General features: G+C 39.5%; 1 protein-coding gene across 2 annotated transcripts in view; it reads left to right on the top strand.

The window, feature by feature from the left end:
* Window positions 1–128: 128 nt before the first annotated feature.
* Window positions 129–19,240, top strand: part of LOC130907574 (epoxide hydrolase 1-like) — a 34,820-nt gene continuing 15,708 nt past the window's right edge. The window contains exons 1-6 of one of the 2 annotated variants that reach the window (XM_057822829.1): window positions 129–430; window positions 9,417–9,604; window positions 9,712–9,892; window positions 9,969–10,187; window positions 11,609–11,738; window positions 14,865–15,079. In XM_057822829.1, coding sequence (XP_057678812.1) covers window positions 331–430; window positions 9,417–9,604; window positions 9,712–9,892; window positions 9,969–10,187; window positions 11,609–11,738; window positions 14,865–15,079 — 1,033 coding nt within the window. In that variant the 5' untranslated portion in view covers window positions 129–330. The remainder of the gene's footprint in view (window positions 431–9,416; window positions 9,605–9,711; window positions 9,893–9,968; window positions 10,188–11,608; window positions 11,739–14,864; window positions 15,080–19,240) is intronic. The other variant, XM_057822828.1, reaches the window with a different exon arrangement.

The following is a 19,240-nucleotide window of genomic DNA, read 5'->3' as shown; positions in this document are numbered from 1 at the left end:
TATTCACAAAAAAGTTTTAGTTTTTCACAAATATTAAGTGTTTTTTCCACTTTCAGATTTGTGTGAGAAAGTGAGAAAAAGAAGGTAACAGCTTGCTAAATTTATATTTGTGGAGGTAGAATTTCGATAACAAAATGAGTAGATTAATAATCATTCTTGAGTTTTTTTATAGAAACAAAAAAATGACATTTTCCCATTTGAGTTTGAAGTCCACATGTGGATTCCTGATGATGAACTTGCAAAATTCTTTCCAAACATCGCACATTTTGAATTGGTTCACATTTAACTGACGTAGGACTACGTATCCCATCATGCCCTTCTGGATTGCCCATGCAAAAAGGTTCACTTGAGGTCAGGAGGGAACTACTGAAGTGTTCGTGGCCACTGAAGGACTGTAACATCCGCACGCACTGCAGCAATACAAGAACAGGTAAAACGTTATTCACGTTCCGAATTTAATGGCTTGTGATCTGAAATTATAAAGTAATCTACCTTAAAAGTAGCGGACGGATGAATTTATTACTTGTCAACTTCACAATTTTGAAACAGTCTGCCTTGTCTGTCTATAAGTGATGACCATTAGCGTTGTTATTAAATTGTTACTAGTTTGTCAATTCAGTGTGAAATAACCGATTTTTAAAAAATGTTTTAATAGAAGGTTTGTCAAAATATTTAGAGCTGACGCATCTCAGTTACATGAAATTCTTTTATTGCTGCGAAATGTTTGGTTGTACAGTCAAAGCAAGCACTTGTGGTGCGTTCGAGAACACTACGAAACGGTCGGGATTTGTAGTGGGACTGTGCGTTTTATGAATACAGTACACTTATACCGGCTGTGGTTTAATTATGGTTAATGTCCAAGCTGATAATGTTTACAATGTCGTTTTACCCACGCATAGTTCCTGAGCGAGGGGCCTGCTCGTCTGTTCTTTACATAATCCTCTCCGCTGGCCCCAACGCAACACGCATATTTTTGTTTTGACTTTGCTCCAAAGTGTCTCATTGTGAGCCTAGCATTCAAATAGCCTGCTGGTGACATACTATTGTATCGCCACAAAACCACCCATTCACTGTCCACAATATAATGCACAATTTACACACAAAAAAATTGCTTATGAACATATTTGACTGATCGGATATACTTTGTAAATACTGTAATTTTCGCACTATAAGGCGCACCTGACTATAAGCCGCAACCTACCAAATATGACACGAAAACGACATTTGTACATAAATACAGTAAGTCCCACTGGACTATAAGACACAGCTGTTCTCATCGTATTATGGGATATTTACACCAAAAGATATTAATCTGTAACACTTTATCTGACAGCAGCATCATAAGACTTTCATAAGACCAAATGAACCACCATGAAGCTTTGAATAACTTGGCTGCAAAGCTTCATTGCTTCAAGAAGCTTCATTTGTCCATTCATGCTCGCTTGGGGGAGACAGTTAACCTCTGCTGCCACCTGCTGTCAACACTGTTGTTGTCCAACATGACTCCCAGCATGCATTGCAGTGCCATAGATTTAAATAACAATCAAAATCCATGTTCTATGCTAATTTTGTCTTCAGTTACAGTTCTAGTTGTTTCATTAATTGCTAGTTATGGTATTGGGTAACACTTCATATGACAGTGGCGCCATAAGACTGTCATTAGACAATCATAATTATGACATGACACTGCCATGAGTATTAATGAATGCTTGTGACTGATGTAATTTTGTGCCATCCAGAAAATTATCGGTTATATATTATCTGTTATATGAATTATCACTAACTCCATTTACAGTGGGGCAAATAAGTATTTAGTCAACCACTAATTGTGCAAGTTCCCCCACTTGAAAATATCAGAGAGGCCTGTAATTGTCAACATGTGTTAACCTCAACCATGAGAGACAGAATGTGGAAAAAAAAAAAAAGAAAATCACATTGTTTGATTTTTAAAGAATTTATTTGCAGTCATGGTGGAAAATAAGTATTTAGTCAATACCAAAAGTTCAACTCAATACTTTGTTATGTACCCCTTGTTGGCAATAACGGAGGCCAACCGATTTCTGTAACTCTTCACAAGCTTTTCACACACTGTTGCTGGTATTTTGGCAAATTTCCTCACTTGGAATCATTCCTCACTTTGGCCCACTGCTCTAGATCTCCTCTAGAGCAATAATGTTTTGGGGCTGTCGTTGGGCAACACGGACTTTCAACTCCCTCCACAGATTTTCTATGGGGTTGAGATCTGGAGACTGGCTAGGCCACTCCAGGACCTTGAAATGCTTCTTACGAAGCCACTCCTTTGTTGCCCTGGCTGTGTGTTTGGGATCATTGTCATGCTGAAAGACCCAGCCACGTCTGATCTTCAATGCCATTGCTGATGGAAGGAGATTTTCACTCATAATTCTCGATACATGGCCCCATTCATTCTTTCCTTTACACAGATCAGTTGTTCTGGTCCCTTTGCAGAAAAACAGCCCCAAAGCATGATGTTTCCACCCCCATGCTTCACAGTGGGTATGGTGTTCTTCGGATGCAATTCAGTGTTCTTTCTCCTCCAAACATGAGAACCTGTGTTTCTACCAAAAAGTTCTATTTTGGTTTCATCTGACCATAACACATTCTCCCAGTCCTCTTCTGGATCATCCAAATGCTCTCTAGCGAACCGTGGACGGGCCTGGACGTGTACTTTCTACAGCAAGGGGACACGTCTGGCAGTGCAGGATTTGAGTCCCTGGCGGCGCATTGTGTTACTGATAGTAGCCCTTGTTACTGTGGTCCCAGCTCTCTGTAGGTCATTCACTAGACATTTTCTAATAATTGCTCCCACAGTTGATTTCTTTACACTAAGCGTTATACCTATTGCAGATTCAGTCTTCGCAGCCTAGTGCAGGTCTACAATTTTGTCTCTGGTGTCCTTCGACAGCTCTTTGGTCTTGGCCATAGTGGAGTTTGGAGTGTGACTGACTTTGTGGACAGGTGTCTTTTATATCGATAATGAGTTAAAACAGGTGCCATTAATACAGGTAACGAGTACAGGACGAGTAGACGAGTAGAGCCTCGTTAGACCTCGTTAGACCTTGTTAGAAGAAGTTAGACCTCTTTGACAGCCAGAAATCATGCTTGTTTGTAGGTGACCAAATACTTATTTTCCACTTTAATTTGGAAATAAATTCTTTAAAAATCAAACAATGTGATTTTCTGTTTTTTTCCACATTCTGTCTCTCATGGTTGAGGTTTACCCATGTTGACAATTACAGGCCTCTCTAATCTTTTAAGTAGAACTTGCACAATTGGTGGCTGACTAAATACTTATTTGCCCCACTGTAAATGGAGTTAGTGACATAATTTGCCGATTGACACTTAATGACATCTGCCATAAGCATTCATTAATGCCTATGATAGTGTCATATCATAATTATGACAGTCTTATGTTGCCGCTGTCAAATAAGTATTACTTACTAACCCAAATAAATCAACAAATAAATCACACTGGACTATAAGCCGCAGGATTCAAAATGAGGGGGAAAAGTAGTGGCTTATCGTCTGAAAATTATGGTAAGTTGGTTAATAAGTACACCGTTTGCTGGCTTTCAAAAGTTGATGCAGGTAGTCCCCTGGTTATGCACGGGTTCCGGAACGTTCCTACTCTGGCAATGTAAACTGAATTTTCGCGTTAATCTGAATTACCCCTGAGTCTCAAAATAACTGTCCAAAAAGTCCAAAAGTACACTGGTACCTCTGCATAGGAAGGTAATTCGTTTCTGGACCTTGTTTGTAAGTCGAAATGATCATATGTCGAGCAGTATTTTCCCATAAGAATACATTATAATTTCATTAATTCGTCCCACAGCCTGAGAACTTACACTAAATCCTTAATAAATATTGCTGGTACTATTACAAATGGCAATGACCCTGGGTTATAGATGATCGGTAGATGATCGATGGATCGATGGACATAGCAAAACAAATAAATTATTAATAAGAACCGGAATAATAAAATAATAATAATAAATCCTGTAGTAATGTAATGAATCGGGTTCTAATGTGGCAGATGTGTTTTGTGTGCTGTACCTGAACGCACCGCGTGACTGACGTGACAGAGAGAGAAAGGTGTAGTTGAGATTTTACTTTCTCTTTTAATGTTTTGTTATTGCCGTCAACTACAATGGACAGTAAGCGTGTTGTGTTGCACAAGTTCTGAAAGAAATGTTAAACATAGACTGAAATGTTAAACATAGACTTCATAATGATATTGACAGGACATGGGGTGCGGGGCTGATTAATAGGGGGCCTGCATTGCTGGCATGGCCGTCAAAGCTGAACGAGTGGAATTGCAGACAAGGAGCTTTTTCCGTTGAAAGTTCTTGTGAATAAATCCTTAAATCCCTGAATTGTTGATAGATATGGACGTAAAACAGTCTCGATTCTTGGTTAAAAGCAAAAAAATCATGCAGTTAGCATTTATTTTACGTAAATATGTCGAAGTACGATGCTAGTCTGTCAGTCAATGTGGCCGTCGCCATATGTAAACAGCTTTTCCGGTGAAAATCCTTGTGAATAAATGCTTAAATCCCTGAATTCTTTATAGATATGGATGTAAAACAGTCTCGATTCTTGGTCAAAAGCAAAAAAATCATGCAGTTAGCATTTATTTTATGTAAATATGTCAAAGTACGATGCTAGTCTGTCAGTCAATGTGGCGGCCGCCATGTGTAAACAGAGCTTTTCCAGTGAAAATCCTTGTGAATAAATGCTTAAATACCTGAATTCTCTATAGATATGGACGTAAAACAGTCTCAATTCTTGGTTAAAAGCACCAAAAAAATGTGCAATTAGCACGTACGTGAGGCTAGTCAGTAAGGAAACTAAACAGCCTACATATGTAAACCAAGAGCTTTTACCGTTGAAAATTCTTGTGAATAAATGCTTCAATCCCTGAATTCTTTATAAATATGGACGTAAAACAGTCTCGAATCTTGGTTAAAAGCAAAAAAAACGTGCAATTAGCACGTACGTAAAAAAAATAATAATAATTCTACGTAACTCTTGGGAAGTATAATGCTAATGCTGTTGCGGTTAATTTCTTCCATTGATTTTTTTCCACAATGTGTCAAAATGCATGCATGGTATGAAAAATATAATAATTACCTTGAATCCTCGAACAAATCACTCCTGAGACAATCCTTCCTGTTTGTATGCAGTACAGCTTTCGTACTTTTTCAACCTAAATCCGGCGTTGGATCTTTGCATGTGTTGACTAACTGCGACCGACTGCTAATAACTGAAGCAGACTGTAGGACAGCCCCCTACTTTAAGGCACTGCGCAGTGGCTGACGGGTGTGACCTGTCAATTATTAAGTCTATGTGATAAAAACCTGACAAGGCTGGCGATTTCTTTGGCAATGTTACCACAATAATAATTGTCACCTTAACTTATAAAGACTGGCCAACGGAAGTTGGAGGAGGACCGTCGAGATCGTAGACATTCTACCGCCGTATTGTTGAGCCAGTTCACGGATGCGCACCCCATGCTCATATTTTTCTATCGTTTCCATCTTTATTTCAATTCACCTTTTTCCTTTTTTTCACCACCTGCACTAACCTTCTTGGAACCTGTGTTGATTTCTTCCACAAGAAAATCTGCCGTGCGTCTGTCTGCGGCGCTGTCATGTTGTCGAATTTCAAGCATGTCGTTGGATGTTGAAACAAATGGCGAGTCAAATTTTATGTCGGATGTCAAAAGATCGTGTGTCGAAGAGATGTTATGTTGAGGTACCACTTAATTGTATTTTATTTAATGATTGAGGATTCACTGCCGTCTGGTGGCAGCGATGAGTCTTGCTGGACTGTGACCTTGCAGACCTTGCGCTCTGGTTTGGCCCACATAAGGCTGTAAGTTGTTTCAGCTAATATGTACTTGCGTATGCATTTGTAATTAAGTTAAGAGCTGCAGTTTGTGGAGTTATGTGTGAGTGATTTGCTACGAGAATGGCGTATCGCACGCTACACGTCACTTCCGCTCATTAATATTCATGACGTTAGCAACTGTTGCTAAGGGGGGACACGCTTTCGTTTGTCTCAAATAGTAAATGAATGGAAATAGTGTACGAAGGAGATGTTTACAGAGCTAAACCTACCAGTTCTCTCCGAAAATGATGTCCCTGGTGCCAAATTCACTGGCAAAGATATGGAAGAACATAAAAATGTTCCGCTAAAGAGATGGCTTGATTGTCGAGGACTGAAAAAGAACCGAGCAGATCCACACTGGATTTTCCTTACGCCATTGACAATCACGTTCTCCTGTTTCAACAAGCTATCCTTTACCCCCATATGCCCTTTCTTTCTTATATTTTATATCCTCAGGTTGTCTTATATCTCTGACCGTTCTTGGGGGTAATTTATATTGTTACTGTTGTATAGCGATCGCAAATGCTACTCAGTGACAGCGGATGAACACTTAATTTTCTAATTGATAACAAATCTTAATTCTATTAATTTATTTACACTTTCCCCTTACTTAAGTTGTCTCTTTACAACAGAAAAGGTGACAAAGGTGGCAGTCAGATACCACTTTAATTTTTTCAGGTCATTCATTGTCAGACAGAACCAGCAAGGCAAAACGCCACGCTAAAAATTTGTAAAAATATAAAAATGTCTTACCTCTTCGGGGACGCTGTGGCAGGCAATAGTAGTGATTGTCAATTGTAGGACGATGACCCCAAACAAAATTTTTACTACATATGAAGGTGAATGACTTCAGCTTGCTGGTGTTAAACCGCACAAGCTGATCCATTGTTCACATTTTTTCGTTTGAGTCTTTGGTTTCGGGAAACGTATGAAGAAAACTTCTTTCACATCTGGACGGTCGTAATGTCTAGTGTCGTTTCTACAAGTTCCATAGTAGCAGTGTTTAATCGGCATGTTCATTTTTGAAAGCTTACCGGAGAAAACTAGAAGAAATATAATGGTTTGTATCCGAGGGCGTGTTTATAATGTCATACTTCCGCTTTACGATGCAACTTCACGCTCTAAAAATAGCATTCGTACGGCACGCTATTGTAGATACGTTAGCATGTGTAGCATTTAAGCTAGCGGACGTTTCTTAGGCAAATTAGGCTAAGTCAATATACTAAATATACAGATTGATCTGACTAGATGGACATTTGAACACCAATTGTTTTGTGTCAAGTGTTTTATTGTTAAAATGTGTATCGTTTTGAACATAAGTGTACGTATGTGTGTTATAGCTTTACAAATTGTCAAAAGTAAAGGAAGTAAAAAGCTTCAAAAAGCACAATTGCAACTTCACGTTCAATGAAGACGGAACACATAATATTGGTAAAGTAAAAAATAGGATACTGTGAGGAACAATAAGGTACTTTTTACGCGACCAAAAAAAAAAAAAAAACGACTGGGGACAAAATGCAGACGAGACTCCTACGTCGTAAAGTTGAAATCACATAAATTGAGTACGTCGTAACCCGGGGACTACCTATACATCCTTATGGGTTGGAGAAGAATTTGGATTTTAACTCCCTAGTCTAGTGCTTCTCAATTATTTTCTGTTACGTCCCCCCTCCAGGGAGACATAAACGTTAAGCGCACCCCCAACTCTCTGCCGCCACTGTAAATAGTACAATTTGTCTATGAAATTATTATTATTATTATAAGTACACAACTGCAAAACACTTTGTCCTTCTTAATATTAAAGAAAAAGAATAATATGGATATACTTACAAGAAGGTATAACTTTACTAACATTGTTTTGTTTGTAACAGAAAAGACTTAAAGTGCATCAATTTGCCTGAATCAAAAAAAAAAAAAAAAAAAATCATCCAAACTGTAAAAAATACACTCAAGGTCAATGTTTTGACCATTTGATGCTCAAAAATAAAATTTAATAAAATCAATTTGCTGTCAATCAACTCATTTGCTCCCAAAAACATATACATTCTATTTTTAATTGCGTCAGTGTCCCAAAGACGTATTTATACGTCTTTTACGTTTTTTTTTTTTTCATAAGAGACATCTCTGGGTTCTGATTCAACTGAGCTCCAAAGCACAAAGCTGAAAATCCATTTTAAAGCAATTAAACTGGCCACTGGAGGGCAATAGCACATTTGGTAAGACCCGCAACCCGATTCAATGGCAACGAACGGCCGGGCCAAACGGCCGGGACGCCGGCGGAAGGTTGCCAGGCGCTGGACAACCGAGCAGAACGACCGGGACCGCCAGTGCAGCGGACGATGTCATTGAGTCCGTGCTGCTCGCTGAGCAGACCCCGCAGAGACAAAAAAAAAACATCTTTATGAGACAGGCGGAGATGAGGGAAAAATTTAACCAGCTGTCGCGGCCAAAACAGCGTCATCTCAGTTAGTTATGTGTAAATAAATTGTTACTTTGCTATCAAAAGCTCTATTTCTCTTGTTGTTTATGTTATTTTTTAAAAGGAAAACATTATTCAGATGTTTAGGATGTAACTAAAGCAAAAAATAGCTGTATTAAAGTCAATGTTTAAAATATATGCTTTCACAAAAAGCTCAATTTCTCAGTTTTTTAATCAGAAATGGGAAAATTGCTCAAACAAGCTATTTTCTAATGCTGATTTCTAAAGAATGGAAAAATACATGAACTTACTTTTTTTCCTGCTGAAAGAAGAGAGTCTAATCTTTCTTTTGGCGGGTTCCATGTTTATATAGCAATAGAATTTTCTGTGGGCCTTGCAAAATCAGTCAAAATCCAGTAAAACTCCGGTGCTCCGGTGAAAATGGCTGGGAGTGAATGAGTTAACATCAATTCATGCCGACAATATGCCAAACAATTTGACCGAAAAATCAAACATTAATAGAACAAAATTGACAGTGTCATTGGACAGAGGGACCGTTTTTATTTTTGCTGCAGGCAGTATCAGCTCCTTTGCTATGATCTGGGGTTATTTTGCACCCAGTAACTTGGTATGCCACCTTACATGATGCGAACAGTGCTTGCTGGTTTACTGATGTAACACTGACTAATCGGGACAATACTTGGCAATATTCGGCACGTTCTCGCTAAAACAAACATCAAGAGGCATATCAATGTGATTGTGGTCGAATGTCTTTAAGTGACGTCTTAATTCATTTGGCTTCCTGCTGTCCGCAACAAACATTTTTAGACACAGTAAACAGACTGGTCTTTCCTCATCTATACTCCGAAAAATACGTTTGTAATAGTAAAATTTGCTGCAGTCATCACATAGTGGTCTATGTTTAGTTAATGAAGATACTGATGGAAGATGGGATTTGGTAGATATTTATTGTCATATCGCACAGCACTAAACTCAACAAGTTTATTTATATAGTATGTATACCGCAGCGCTTTACAGACTTCAGTTTTTATGTCATACACATCTCTACTCATCCAATCTCCCTGTTTAGGAAGTATGTACATAGAAGTTCTAATTGGTCTGGTGGTTGGAGGAGTGATCTTCCTGCTAGTGCTTAGAAGAAGAAGCCATGTTTTGAAAACAGAGGACGGCTGGTGGGGGTTTGGTCCAGTCCCTGATGGCGAGCAAGACGCCAACATTTACCCTTTCAAAGTGACCACTAGCGATGAAGAGCTGGAGGTAATGTTTCCCCTATCATCATTGTACTCATTATAGCCTGGAGCTTTTCTTTATAGGGAAGTAACAAAATTATTTTGCAAATATGTACCCATGTCACATTCATTCAGGACCTTCACAGAAGAATAGACCAAACACGTGCAGTTCCGTCACTCGAAGACAGTCAATTCAATTATGGTTTTAATTTGGAATACCTTGAGAAGGTTAAATCTTACTGGAGGAATGACTTTGACTGGAGGCAACAAGTGGATAAACTCAACCAGTATCCTCACTTCAAAACCAAAATTGAAGGTTTGTTCCTGCAAATTACTCGCTTTTTGGTTTGCTGACTTACTTTCCTGTTTTGATTTGTTTTTTCCTATTCAAGGCATTGATGTTCACTATGTGCATGTGAAACCCAAACGGGTGCCAGAAGGGACCGATCCTATTCCTTTAATAATGGTTCACGGCTGGCCTGGCTCCTTCTATGAATTTTATAAGACAATCCCATTGCTAACAGAGCCATCGGAACCCCAAAACCTTGTGTTTGAGGTGGTGTGTCCGTCCATACCAGGCTATGGCTACTCGGAAGCTCCACATAAAAAAGGTGAGTCAAGATTGAAAAAGAGATTGTTTGTGCCGGGATTAGCGTTCAAGTAGCATCGATAGGATGTCAACGTATCCACGCTTACAGGTGGTTTACATAATGCTGGGTTCCCAACCTCACATTGTCAGAATTATGTAAGTCCCTCCATCTCTCAAAACCGCCATTCTTAGGAAACCTGGCCTTGATCCTATCAATTTTAACAACTGCTGATCCATGTCTAATATACTCCTTCATCTCAAAAATTCTAGAAAAATCTTGCCTCTTAACTCCATGAACATCCCACCACCAATATCTTTTACGAGCAGTTTAGATCCAGTTTCCGCCCCCTTCACAGCACCGAAACAGCCTTACCTAAAATCACGACCTCCTAATAGCTTCCGATCACGGTCTACTTTCAATTCTTGTTCTCTTTGACCTCACAGCTGCCCTTGAATCCATCTTCCATAAAATCCTTCTCGACCGACTTCTTTCAATTGGTATCACCCACACACCCTATGCAAGGTTCACCTCCTATCTGACTGTTCGCACACAATTTGTTAGATCCGCTTCTCACCAATCCCATTCCCTTCCCGTCTTCGCTGGTATGCCGCAGGGCTCTGTCCTGGGGCCGCTCTTCTTTATCATCTGCATTCTCGCCCTCGGTTCCATTTTCTGTAAACATAATATCAACTTTCATTGCTATGTGGATGACTACATTTTCTCAAAACCAACCACCTCTCTCCCACCGTACTCTGTTAACCCCTGTTTACATGACATCAACTCATGGCTCTCCACAAACTTTCTACTACTCAACAGTTCAAAATCAGTCCCTTTAGTAGGCACCCCCGCTATCAGGACAAATTACAATAATTTCTCTATTCTAATAAACAATATCCATCACCCCCTCAACTCAGGTTAAGAGTCTGGGTGTCATCCTCGACAGTAAGCTTTCCCATATCAACGTTATCTCCAGATCAGCCCACTTCCATTTTCACAATAATGCTCATCTGTGTTCATCTCTCAGTCCCCACACTGCCGCCACTCTTGTTTGCAGCATAGTCACCTCCCGGATCAACTACTGCAACTCACTGCACTTTGGTCCTCCTCATGAATACCTCCAGAAACTGCAGCTCCTCCAAAACTCCACAGCTCGCCTTTCTGTCCACCCATTAACCCCTTCCTGTTTGCTGCTTTCTCTTAAATAAAACATATTGAACAATCACCAGATATCAAACGCCCATGTGATACATTAAAACTGTCCAGACCATAAGGACTCTCAGATTCCTTTTCTCCGTGTCCAAGCAGCTGAACCGGACAGGTTAAAAGGGGGAAAAATTTGTCTAATACACTGGTAGCTTCAATATATTTCCAATGTCACATTCTTTCTTAGAAGGGTGTAGGTGAAGTCGAGATGACCTGTCCTTATATGTGCATTTGAACAGGTTTTGATTCCATCTGTGCTGCGCGCATCTTCCACAAACTGATGAGACGTCTGGGTTTTCAACAGTTCTATGCTCACGGAGGAGACTGGGGCTGGCTCGTCACCACCAACATGGCTCAACTGAAACCCAAGTATGGCATCCCCTACCCAACAGACGGTCATTGTGTTAAGAATAAAGGAAAAAAATGAGGGTCGAACTTGAATTTGGGAGGAGACTGACCAGTGAAGGTCAGTCCTTATAGTACAATAGTAGTTGTACAACAAGAGTTTAAGCTACAGTGGTATGAAAAAGTATTTGAACCTTTTGGAATTTCTCAGGTTTCTGCATAAATTCACCATCAAATGCGATCTGATCTTTGTCAAAATCACACGGATGAAAAAAACAGTGTCTGCTTCAACTAAAACCACCCAAACATTTATAGGTTTTCATATTTTAATGAGGATAGTATGCAAACAATGACAGAAGGGGGGGGGGGGGAATGAGTAAGTGAACTATCACATTTAATATTTTGTTGCCCCCTCCCCCCCCCCCCCTTCGTAGCAATAACTTCAGCCAGACGCTTTCTGTAGCTGTAGATCAGTCTGGCACATCGATCAGCACTAATATTGGCCCATTCAAATTCCTGGGATGTCTGGCATGAATGGCTGTCTTTAGGTCATGCCACAGCATCTCAATCGGGTTCAAGTCTGGACTTTGACTTGGCCACTCCAGAACATGTATTTTGTTCTTCTGAAACCATTCTTAAGTTGATTTACTTCTGTGTTTTGGATCATTGTCTTGTTGCAGCATCCATCCTCTTTTTAGCTTCAACTGTCTGACAGACGACCTCAGGTTTACATCCTGATAAACTTTTGAATTCATGCTTCCATTAATGATTGCAAGTTGTCCAGGCCCTGAGGTAGCAAAACAGCCCCAAATCCTGATGCTCCCCCCACCATGCTTCAAGGTGGGGATGGGGTGTTGATGTTGGTGTGCTGTTTGATTTTTCCTCCACACATAACGTTGTGTGTTACTCCGAAACAATTCAACTTTGGTTTCATCAGTCCTCAAAATATTTTGCAAAAACTTCTGTGGAGTGTCCAAGTCCCTTTTTGCGAACATTAAATGAGCAACAATGTTTTTTTAGACAGCAGTGGCTTCCTCTATGGAGTCCTCACTTGAACACCATTCTTGGCCATAGTTTTAAATATAGTTGATGTGTGCACAGAGATATTGTACTGTGCCAGTGATTTTTTTTTTTTTTTTTTTTTTTTTTTTTTTACAATCCTTGATCGCAGGTCTTCAGACAGCTCTTTTGACCGAGTCATGATGCACATCAGACAATGCTTTTCATCAAGACCATTCTTGCCCGGTGTGTCTTTTATAGTGGGTAGGGGAGCTTTAAACCACTCTTTGGCAACAAACACTCTAAGTGGGTCTAGCGTGCCACGAAAGATGCGCATGCTGAAAAGCACCTCATACCCACTGTGAAGTATGGGGGTGGGTCAGTGATGCTGTGGGGCTGTTTCGCTTCCAAAGGCCCTGGGAACCTTGTTAGGGTGCATGGCATCAAGAATGCTTTGAAATACCAGGACATTTTAAATCAAAATCAGTTGCCCTCTGCCCGAAAGCTGAAGATGGGTGGTCACTGGGTCTTTCAGCAAGACAATGACCCTAAACATATGCCCAAATCTACACAGAAATGGTTCACCAGACACAAAATCAAGCTCCTCCCTTGGCCATCTCAGTCCCCAGACCTTGTTTTGTTGGCAAAGGGGGTTGTACAAAGTATTAACACCAGGGGTGCTAATAATTGTGACACACATTATTTGATGTCAAATAATTTTTTCTTTATGTGGGATTTTTTCCCCACTGAATGAATGCACTTGTATTGAAGGTTGGATTTTTCTCTTTATTTCCATTAAGGTCCCATATTATTTGAATTAAAAAAATATTAGAAGCTAAAAAACATCTTTTTTAGGGTTGCCAATAATTATGGAGGGCACTGTATCACCTTTTGGATATATTGTCACACCCTTATATTGAACTGCAAAACCCAATCCTACCATATATAACGTACTGCCTTGAAGTTTGGGGATGTGCTTATAAATCCAATTTATAGACCAATTATATTCTGCAGAAAAGATCTGTACGTATTATACACATACTGGTTACAGGGAACACACAACCCCATTGTTTCTAAAATCAGATGATATTCAATTTGAAGTACCGATACTGCAGATTCTGTTTAAGGCAAGATTCAATTTTCTTCCTTGTTAAGAATGATTGGCAGTAGAGAGACAAAATACAGTCTACGAGGGAATACTAACTTTCAAAAACTGGGATTTTGTACTACTATGAATAATAATAATAATAATAAAATGTGTATAACAAGATGAGTGGATTCATGGAATGATCTTTAAGAAGACCTAAAAAGCTTGCATGGCACGGCCAGACTGTTCTCCCTGTATTTTTTAAACACCGGGAAAACAGTCTGGGACCCAGCTCCTCATTGGCCTCTTGAGCCCGAAAGCGCGTCGGAAGTCGTCTCCACAACAACACAGATGGCAAATGGGAGAGCCGAGAATATGTTCCAATCCGCGGTAAATTCAGTTTTAAATGACCAAAAACACATTGAGTCGCTAAAACCAACAGACTGTTTAGCACTAAGGGACCAAATGTCAATAACATCTTGTTACGACATGGGAAATGGATGCTACTTTGTCTAGCTTGTTTCCTATGTCTAAATAACTAATCTGACAGCCCAGGGAAGTTTTCTGAGCGCTATGTGGGGAGAAGCATCTCTCGGCCACATTTTCGGGACACATCGTACCCACCTCCATGCCTGCAGGAATTTCAGACTTAGGGGTGCCTGTGAGGTTTGAAGAATCTCTCTCTTGGCTACATTTTCGGCCTCCTAGGCTTCCTGATGGCACATAATTACTTCATAATGACGTTTCTCCTATGCTGCATCCCATCATGTCCAGTCAGATGTTTCCTAGGTAAACACCTGAGGCGGGGACGTGTTGTGAGCATAAGTCAGTTGATATGCCGACAACTTCTATGACTTTTTTAATACAATTTTGAAGCATCATTACATACACTTAGTGTACTGTATCTTACCAGTTCAAATTCGACACGCTTGCTACTAACCCACTTTTTGCCTTTCTAATTCTTAATAGATGGACCCTGAAAAAGTATATAGGAGAAAGCCACAGTCGCTGGCGAAAACCAAACCGCAGCGAGAATAATCTTAAACATTGTTCATATTCTATAGGACAGTCAAAGGCTTGCATCTGAACTTTGCACCACCTTGCAAACCTGGGCTGACCATCATTTTATCAATCCTGCTTGGCCGTCACTTCCCCAAGCTGTTCGGCTTTACCAGCGTGGACCTGGAACGTCTCTACCCATGCTTTGAAAAATTATTTGTGGAGGCCATCAAGGAGACCGGCTACATGCACATCCAGGCCACCAAACCCGACACTGCGGGTGAGAACCAGAGCAAACAACAAAAGACACTATTGGAAAAAATGACAGGTAGTTAAGACTAGGGATGTCCCGATCGCATATTTTTGCACCTGGGTCCGAGTCACCTGATTTTGAGAATCTGCCGACACCGATTCCCGATCCGATACTGTAAAAAAGGTGTTTTTTGTTGTTCTCTTTAAATGAACAAAAGTTCCAAACATGCTACAGTAAAGTACTTTTTACAGTACTTCCTCTTCCACTTTTTCCAGAAAGTCCCCTCAAAAGGCGTACGGCACGCATGCTATTTTGAGACCATGACGTTGCATCGTAAAGCGGAAGTAAAGCAAAAGTGTCATGTACGAGACGGAGGACCCAGTTGCGTATCGCAGACACAGGATTTGATTGATGTTGACAGGCAAGGGAAAACTATCAGGTCAAGCGATAATGGCAAGTTGACATGCAGACATATGTTGAATCGCTGACGACCTGACACTGGATGTTGTCTGCTCGAGGCTTATATAGTGTTCTCAGTTATTCTTTATAACATAATAAAGGGCTTTGTGATGCATGAGTGTGAAGCAATATGATGAAACATTACTAGCGGAAACATTACACATGCAAGAAGATGAAACATTAATGGCTGAAACATTAATACGTGACAAAAAGTAGGACTTTATAGACCCGCCCTCGCATAGAAACCATGTTAATTCTGCTACTTTTCTCTGGTAATATTTCAAAAACAAACATGCTGATCACACATTGTTTTTTGGGAACTTGTAGAAACGACTGTAGACATTACGACATATGAAGGATGTTTTCTTCATACGTTTCCGGAAACCAAAAACTCGGAGGAAAAAATGTGAAGAACAAATCAGCTTGCGCGGACTTTTAACGCCAGCTCGGTGAATCCATTCATATTTCATATGCAGTAAACATTTTGTTGGGTTGGCGTGGTCTTTCAGAAGACAAAGAGGTCAGCCATTTTGATATTTTTAACTTATTTTTTAGCGTGACGTGCCGTTCTGCTTCTGTCTGACAATGAATGACCTGAAAATAATTACAATGGTATCTGACTGCCACTGTTACCTTTTCTCTTGTAAAAAAAAAAAAAAAAACTTTAGTAAAGGGGAAGTGTAAATAAATTATAGCTTTAAGATTTGTTATCCATGAAAAAATTAAAAGTCATTGTTGGCTGTCACCGAGTAGCATTTGCGATCGCTACACAAAACTAACATTATACATGACCCCCAAGAACGGTCAGAGACGTAGGACAACCATAGGACATAATATATAAAAAAGACAGGGCTGGTGGTAAAGGTTAGCTTGTTGAAACAAGAGAATGTCATTGTCAGTTGCGTAAGAAAAGGGTGTCGATAAAAAAGCTAAGGCTATGCTTAGGTCTTTTTCAGCCCTCGACACTCAAGCCATCTCTTTAGCGGAACATTTTTATGTTCTTCCATATCTTTGCCAGTGAATTTGGCACCAGGGACATCATTTTCGGAGAGAATTGGTAGGTTTAGCTCTGTAGACATCTCCTTCGTACACGATTTCCATTCATTTCCTATTGGGGACAAACGATAGCGTGTCCCCCCCTTAGCAATAGTCGCTAACGTCATGTATATTAATGAACGGAAGTGACGTGTTGCTCGCGGTACGCCATTGACAAACACTTTGACGCTCATGCAGCCGAGAACAGCCTGTCGACAACGAAGATTGACTAAATGATGATTAACACATTTGTGCCTTTGGTCGTAGAGCTACCGAGCCTTTTCCCGCCAGATCAAAGCTACAAACCTTTCAGTTATCGTTTACTTTAAAGAGAACCTCAGACTTAAACACTTGTAGACTCTAATAGGTAGATTAGTCAAAGTGTTCTTTTATCCCAGACAATAGTAGGTGATTGGTGTCAAAGGGTCAGGTACTGTAATTAAATCACCTATTATTCTCTGGGATAAAATAAAATGTTGACTAATCTATAAGTCTAGGCAAAATTAACTCAATACAACTATTAAGACAAAGTTATGGAGGACCCTTTGACGAAGGTGGATGTGTTCGCCAAAACATGTCAGGTAACTAGAAACTGCAATTTCGGGAGGTAATTAAATCACCTACTATTGTCTGGGATAAAATAAAATTTTGACTAATCTATAAGTGTTGGCAAAATAAACTCGATAGGTGCGCGAGATTTCTGATTCTTAGATTTTTCGCGATTCGGCCGTGAAAGATTCTAGAATGATTCACAAATGTCCAAATTCCAATTATTGAAATATGCCAAGTAAAGCGGAACTAAAAACAGTCAGCGTGGTCTTCGGGACGCAATGAGGAACGGACCGAAAGTAAATAGCATGCTCATCTCATGCCGCTAGATAAAAAAACAATCCCTCACTGCGGCCGACAGCTGCTACAAACTACGCCCACATAATGCTACGGTAGATATCGCATGTATAAAGAAGTAGATGCGAAATGACAGACTCGCCGGCATTAGTAAACAGCTGCCATCTTAAGGCAGTGGACTTCTCTGGAAGGCTGATGTAGCGAACCTTCCGAGGGAACCTCTTTTTTTTTTTTTTAATCAAAATTACTCCTAAATCGACAAAATCTTGACTTGAATCTTTAAATGATGAAACAGTTTTAAAACTTTTACATGTTGAAAGTAGACAGAAGGGAAATTATGGAATAACGGGAGCAATTTTAACAACTTTAACGGTTGATTCACAACATTAAATTAATTGAATGTACTTTAAAGCTGCTGGTACAGAATGGGGACTTGAGTATTTTACAGTATTTACTGTTTTGAACTGTTAACTTGATACTGAAGTAGTCGTTTATTTAAGCCTGAGAGGCTTTTTGTACAACTAATGCAGTGACGTGCGGTGAGGTTCATGGTTGGTGAGGCACTGACTCCTTTAGTGTCAGATTTCCAAATATATAAACCAAAAAGGGTAGCTTATTCAATTGGCTACTGGTTATTTCATATCTCATCAGCATTCTTCACAAAACAGGCACACACGGTACATATTATCGATACGTAAAAGTAAGAAAATAACATGCATTTGCTCTACACCCTCAATGTGTTGGCCGTCACCATTCTATAATTAATGCAACATAAATGAGAGTAAAGAGTGGTGTACAAAACCACAGAATTCAATTCTGACCTTTAGTGAAATATTCAGTTGTTTTTAAAACTTTTAATTCTGAAACTTTAATCAATTTATTACAGATTGCTAAACAAAAAGTGTGAAAAGAAAAATAATATTTTATTTAAGGCCAAAATTTAGTTTTTAAATATTCTATTGTATTTTTCTTGGTCCAAGCTCTTTTTTTGTTTTTTTTTTATAATAAGATTGAAATGAAAACTGTTTGTTGTCTTGCGCCTGTCCTTTACCACAAAAACCGGCGTTACTTTGGAAGGGCATAGGTTTTGTCTCAACATTCGTAGGGACGATATAACAGCATAACCTGCATGTAGGTACACTTTTTGCTGGGGACGAGACATTAATTGGACCAAACAGATTGGATGAAGGGGGCAAAGGGCCACATTTCTAATGTATATGAACCTAATTAATTAATTGGCAAAATGATCAATGCAAAATAAATCCTTATCTACTGATTATAACTTTTACGTGCATTGGTTTAGATGATACACTGTTCAATTCAAACCTTTGTTTTCAAAAAATACTAAAGAAACATTTTGAAAACTTCCTGAATAAATGTCTGGTTTTTATTAGCAAACATAAACATAGTGAAAATAATTCACTTAATAATGGTAGGGTCAATTCTATCCTTACAACATATGGAACTATTGAAAGCTCTAAATTCTCTATATAACTGAACATTATATCATGCAAAAAAGGTAAGGTTGCTTAAAAGTTGGTGGGGACAATTTTAGCATGCTGAAAAGTTGGTAGTGTTATGTCCCTACCGTCCCTATGCAAACCTACGCCCTTTTAGTAAAAGTCCTCCTTATTTTCCTTTACTTTAAAAAAAAAAAAAATCTCTCCGCCTCAATGGAGAGGATTGCTTCAATTAGATCGTTCTGTGTTCTATTTGACAAGCCAGAAAACACAGTGGATGTGTCCAAATGTCTAGCTAACCTTTCATCTTTCTCAGCAAAACCATGTAATCGTTCTACATATATGCCACTTTTAGAAGAGCTACACGCTCATCGTTACCACGAAATGT

Source organism: Corythoichthys intestinalis, chromosome 19 (genome assembly GCF_030265065.1).
Source record: "Corythoichthys intestinalis isolate RoL2023-P3 chromosome 19, ASM3026506v1, whole genome shotgun sequence".
Classification (NCBI taxonomy): Eukaryota; Metazoa; Chordata; class Actinopteri; order Syngnathiformes; family Syngnathidae; genus Corythoichthys; species Corythoichthys intestinalis.
The sequence above is the reverse complement of the archived record's forward strand: the minus strand, read 5'-3'. Positions and strand labels throughout refer to the sequence as shown.